The sequence below is a fragment of the Gorilla gorilla genome, chromosome 9 (genome assembly GCF_029281585.2).
Source record: "Gorilla gorilla gorilla isolate KB3781 chromosome 9, NHGRI_mGorGor1-v2.1_pri, whole genome shotgun sequence".
NCBI classification, from domain to species: Eukaryota; Metazoa; Chordata; class Mammalia; order Primates; family Hominidae; genus Gorilla; species Gorilla gorilla.
In genome coordinates, this window is record NC_073233.2 from 67,246,703 (window position 1) to 67,252,817 (window position 6,115).

General features: G+C 38.9%; 1 protein-coding gene across 1 annotated transcript; it reads left to right on the plus strand.

Moving 5' to 3' along the window:
• The first annotated feature begins 2,391 nt into the window (after positions 1-2,391).
• LOC101133708 (olfactory receptor 4D10) lies at positions 2,392-3,327 on the plus strand. The gene has a single exon (XM_004051250.4). It carries the CDS (start codon positions 2,392-2,394, stop codon positions 3,325-3,327), a length of 936 nt encoding a protein of 311 aa, XP_004051298.4.
• The last annotated feature ends 2,788 nt before the right edge of the window (positions 3,328-6,115 follow it).

Genomic DNA, 6,115 nt, shown 5'->3' on the forward strand with positions numbered 1-6,115 from the left:
GGGTGACAGAGTGAGACTCCGTCTCAAAAAAAAAAAAAAAAAAAAGGAAAAAGAAAAAAGAAATCAAAGGACATTGTCCCACCTACCATGGATGAACATTTCAGGCTTTCCTGTCCTGATTAGGAGAACAAGAAGCTCAGCAGGCTTAAACCATTCATTCACCAACCAAACGATACCTAGGCACCATTGAATGTAATAATAAATCTTTTATTAATGAGGTTTCTGTTACTAATAAAAATCTCCTTCCATTCCACACTTCCTCCCTCTGTACTAACCACGCTGCATTTTCCAATGTTCTCTGTATAAACATGTCATCTTCACCACTGACTGACGTTTTACAGGCTGTTGCCTTTGCATGATACATCCTGTTTCTGTTTCCTGGAAATTCATCTAAATTGAGGGAAAACTTCCCCTCCTCTAGGAAGGCTTCCCGCACTAGTCTCAGCTAGAGTGCTGCTGTGCTTCCACAGCACTATATTGGTACAAGCATCATCTCCCATGTGTGATTATGTACTTACATGTTTATATTTTCCATAAGAGCGAAAATTGCTCCAGAGTAAGAACTTTGCTGTGGTCATGTTAATATTGCTATTACTAGCAGAATCCCAGCCACACTATAGGGATTACAAAATGTGTGCTGAAGGACTGAAGGATTCATTGGCTAAACAAAAGCCTTCTCACTGGCCTAATAAATGGAGGGTCAGGAATGTAATCAAATCCAACATTAAGAGTCATGTTCCGTTTTAATGACATCAATTTCTGCAGCACAGTCTTATCAGGGTGCTGCAGAGGTGTGGAATATTGGGCTGAACCTATGCTGATCCAAACTTACCTGAAAATTTTATAATTTTTTAAACAGTTCATGTGAGACTGTTTTTCTGCCACCTTTACCCTAAAGTAAATGGGAAGAAAACTGATCAACTGAATGCTTAAACAATGATCATATGTTGTAACACATGTAATGTTGTAAGCTTTGGAGGTAAACAGAATCACATCCGAAGTTCAGTTCCAGCACTTACTACTGCTGTGAGTTTGAGAAAATGAGCCTACCTTTCTGAAGATCGTTTCTTTATCTGTGGGGAGAAATTTTTTAAAGAAATCTTCTTTATAGGAATACATAAGAGAATAATTCACAGGGCACGTTAACTCTTGGGGTACGGAGATTGCAGGGACGTCAAGGCTCTCCAGCTGATTTTCTCCCAGCCACATGCAGTAGGTGAAGACAGGATCTACTGTTGGTGAAGACAGGAAAGGGGAAGGAAAAACAGGACAGGAGGTTAGACCTTTCGACAAAGCCTGAAATTGGGCATCAACAGTCAGACCCCAGGACAGAGTGGGGTCCACTTTTCTCTTTTCTGAGACAGGGTCTCACTCTGTCACCCAGGCTGGAGTGCAGGGTGCAATCATGGCTCACTGCAGCCTGGACTTCTGGGGCTCAAGTGATCCTCCCACTTCAGCTTCCTAAGTAGCTGGGACCACAGGTGTATGCCACCACGCATGGCTAATTTTTTTATTTTTTGTAGTGATAGGGTCTCCCTGTGTTGCCTCACTCAATCTTGTATTCTCTCAGGTGAATCTTTCCCTTGACGCAGATTCCTACTCATCTCTGCTGACTCCAACTGGTATTACCCACACAGAATCCATCTGACACAGGGCAGAGTGGAGGAGTCAGAGCCCCAGTCATTCAGCTAGTTGATGGCAGAATAAGGACCAGATGGAACCAACGCGGCAAGCTCCCCAATCCAGAGCTCTCTTCACTACATCCCACTGCCTCTCTCAGCAGCGAAATTCTTCCTTTGCGGGAAAAAAAAAAAAATCACCTTTCAGATTTTCAAAACTTCTGTTGGTTCCTATCAAAATGTATTCCTGTACAGGGCAAAAAAATAACTGATAATAATAATAGTGACCGTAAACCAGGAGCAGCCACAGCATAAAAAAAAAACCTGGTACTTTCACTTCTGTCTTTTGAGAAAGCCAGAACTTTTGACCTCCAAAGCAGTATAAGTGACAAGAAAAGATGAAAAGATTTCCTTAAAGCAGAATAAAGAGAGGAAAGATTTATTACATTGGGAGTTTTGTACCAAAAACATCAAATTAAACATGGGTAATTGATTTTTTAAAATACGCTATGTCACTACTTAACATATTTTCTTTCCCAAAATAGTTCTATAGGAGAAGAATTATTGAATGACTTTGCATATGATAATTTGATTTTATCACCAAACTAACTGAAATCTGAAAAACGTGAACAATGCAACAAATTGCAAAAACTACAACCACATGGGAAGTTTCTGCACTGCATTCTAGATGTTTAGGAAGACAACAAAATAAATATCCCAGTGCTTTCACATGACATGGTTTAGAACCAAAGAGAATAAAGAGGATGATTGAATGGAGATGGAAAACTGCACCAGGGTAAAAGAACTTATTTTCCTTGGCCTGACCCAGAATCGGGAAGAGAGCTTAGTCTTATTTCTTTTCCTACTCTTGGTGTATGTGACAACTTTGCTGGGAAACCTCCTCATCATGGTCACTGTTACCTGTGAATCTCGCCTTCACACGCCCATGTATTTTTTGCTCCGTAATTTATCTATTGCCGATATCTGCTTCTCTTTCATCACAGTGCCCAAGGTTCTGGTGGACCTTCTGTCTGAAAGAAAGACCATCTCCTTCAATCATTGTTTCACTCAGATGTTTCTATTCCACCTTATTGGAGGGGTGGATGTATTTTCTCTTTCAGTGATGGCATTGGATCGATATGTGGCCATCTCTAAGCCCCTGCACTATGCGACTATCATGAGTAGAGACCATTGCATTGGGCTTACAGTGGCTGCCTGGTTGGGGGGCTTTGTCCACTCCATCGTGCAGATTTCCCTGTTGCTCCCACTCCCTTTCTGTGGACCCAATGTTCTTGACACTTTCTACTGTGATGTCCCCCAGGTCCTCAAACTGGCCCATACAGACATTTTCATACTTGAACTACTAATGATTTCCAACAATGGACTGCTCACCACACTGTGGTTTTTCCTGCTCCTGGTGTCCTACATAGTCATATTATCATTACTCAAGTCTCAGGCAGGAGAGGGCAGGAGGAAAGCCATCTCCACCTGCACCTCCCACATCACTGTGGTGACCCTGCATTTCGTGCCCTGCATCTATGTCTATGCCCGGCCCTTCACTGCCCTCCCCATGGATAAGGCTATCTCTGTCACCTTCACTGTCATCTCCCCTCTGCTCAACCCCTTGATCTACACTCTGAGGAACCATGAGACGAAGTCAGCCATGAGGAGACTGAAGAGAAGACTTGTGCCTTCTGATAGAAAATAGAAAAAAAAATCCTCAGCTCTTCATCACCAAAGATATCTTATATTTATTATTTTTCCCATGAAGTCATATTCATATATTCAAATATATTGTCAAACCAACTACACTTAGTAATAATTAATTTTTCTATTTATGTTAGTAAGTAACTGATAAGCTTCTGGTCAGGGAGAGATTCACACCTTCTAACTGAAAATAAACCAGAGCTCCCTCCTCTTTACCACCAAGATTTTGTTTCATGATTTTTCTTCCATGGACTCCAAGTTCTGAAAATGTTGCCTGCTGAATTGAATATATTTATTTAGTGATTGCTAAGTATTTGTTTTATTTTCGTAAGTAATACATAAAATTATGTATATACCTAGCAAATGCATATTACATATAGTAAATCTTCTTATCTGCATTTAGTTGACATAAATATTAATAATTTAAACAGAGCCTTTATGATTCAGAAAAGAGAGGGAAAATTGTTAGCAAATGTACATATGATTTTGCAGTCCAATTTTAAAGAAAAATTAAGCCAAATGCATGCAGACATTATCATTACCTTTCTGCTCCTATTACAGTAAAGGAAGGTGTGGGGTGTATCTGAAACACAATGGAGTTTGGGGATTGACTTTCTGTATAATTTTCATAAGGTAAACGTATCCTACATGATCCTTATGATGGGCAAGGTCATTACCTTGCCCTTTCTTGAACCCCAAGCTCACTGGCCACCCTACCGCATTTCCTTGGCACTCTGTGCTTAGGGTTAGCATTGCACTCAGGACTCTATTATGAAATTTCCTATTTTCTTGTCTCTTTCTCTTACTGGGCAGTGACTTCCCCAGGAGCAGGGATTATGTTTTATTTACTGTCACAGCAGCTAAAACATACTAAGACTTCAACAATATGTTGCTGAATAAATAGCTCAATGATTGAATGTTGTCACTTACTTGATATACTCTGTGGCCTGTGAGTTTCTACAAATGACAAAAACACATTAAGCTACTTTAAGCTATGCATATACATATATAAAGCTTGGAAAAAAGTGAAAAATGATTATTTTACACATTTCTGCAATTATGTTTTTAGCTGTTCACTTAATATTTTTTATAGGGATCTGGAGTTCTTCTTATTGAAACTGGAATTCTTTCTGCATCTGATACTAATCTTGTCCCACAACCTAGACATGCAAGAAATATAACGTTTTAAAATTTTATATAACTTGATTTCTATTTCAAGCTTCCATTCAGTTGTGGTGGCTGGAAATTTAATCTTTCATTACGAAGTTCCCTTAATGGTTTCTGAGTTCCAGGGAAAGAGAGTGGGAACTAGGGATAAAAGGTGATACATCATTATATAAAGGTAAATTCTTTCCTGAACCAATAGTGGCAGTGTTCATGAACTAAGTACAATTGTCTCTGCCTTTCATGTTCACAAGCAAAAAGAATCTGCTAACATATTTCTTAGAGATTAAAGAAAAATGTGATTACCTCAGTAAATATAGAAAAGCACTTGATAATATTCAACACCAATTTATGGCCAAAACTCATGAATAAATAAAGAAAAGAAGCATTCTTTCTTAACCTAATAAAAAGTCAATATAAATATTATAACACAAATGATATGTTATGGTAAAATGGAAGCAATCCATTTAAGTGCTACCTTATATTCCCACTCCAATCAACACTCTACTTTTCACAACAGAGACACAGAAAACCTTTGAACTCAATTCCTGATGTAATTCAGGACATTGCACAATTAAATTATGTATCTGACTTCTATGAGGTCAGCCCTATGGCAATAAGAAATACATAAGTAGCTGAAGACTTGCATAAAAGCTCTCTGGGGCCAGGCATGGTGGCTCACACCTATAATCACAGCATTTTGGGAGGCCAAGGCAGGTGGATCATTTGAGGTCAAGAGTTTGAGACCAGCCTGGACAACATGGTGAAACCTTGTCTCTACTAAAAATATAAAAATTTGCCAGGTCGTGGTGGCACATGCCTGTAGTCCCAGCTACTCAGGAGGCTGAGGCACAAGAATCACTTCAGCCTGGGAAGCAGAAGCTGCAGTGAGCTGAGATCGTGCCACTAGACTCCAGCCTGGGTGACAAAGTGAGACTCTTAAAAAGAAAAAAAGAAAAAGCTCTCTGGTTCCCAGACTTCACCTTGAGCTGAGCATATAAACCGCTTGTCATTTCTTTAGTGTAATTTATTCAATGTAGTTAGGAGTAGCCACCCCTCCTCCACAGTCCCTGTAGTGCTGACAAAGTCATGTACAGGAGTCACCTCATGATTCAAGCACTTGCTTCACTAAGAAAATTGTCACAGTCAATAACATGTGACAATTTGGTTAGTTATAATGCCTTTGTATGCCATGGATTGCCAGAATCTGATTTACCGTGGATAAGGAATTCAGCATGATGTTCATGACCAAGGACATTTCAAGTAATCTCAGAATCTCACCTTTGAGAGTCTGCTTTTTGCTATCACTTCTGTTACCAAATACTTTACCAATCAGGGTCAAGTCAAGACAACAGAAGCCACATCAGTTATTTATCCAAAGATTTTTTATCACAAAAAAAATTTAAATATAAAAGTAAAATGTATGGCAAAAAAGAGTGGGAAAATAAATATACTGTTGTAAGGTTTGTATTCAACATGAAGTGATATCATATGAAGGCCATCTGATGTGAGTTAAAGATGCATATTGTAAGCCCTAGAATAATCACTAAAGAATAAAACTGCAAGATACAGATAATAAGACAATAAATGAAATAAAATAAAACACTAAAAATACTGAATTATCC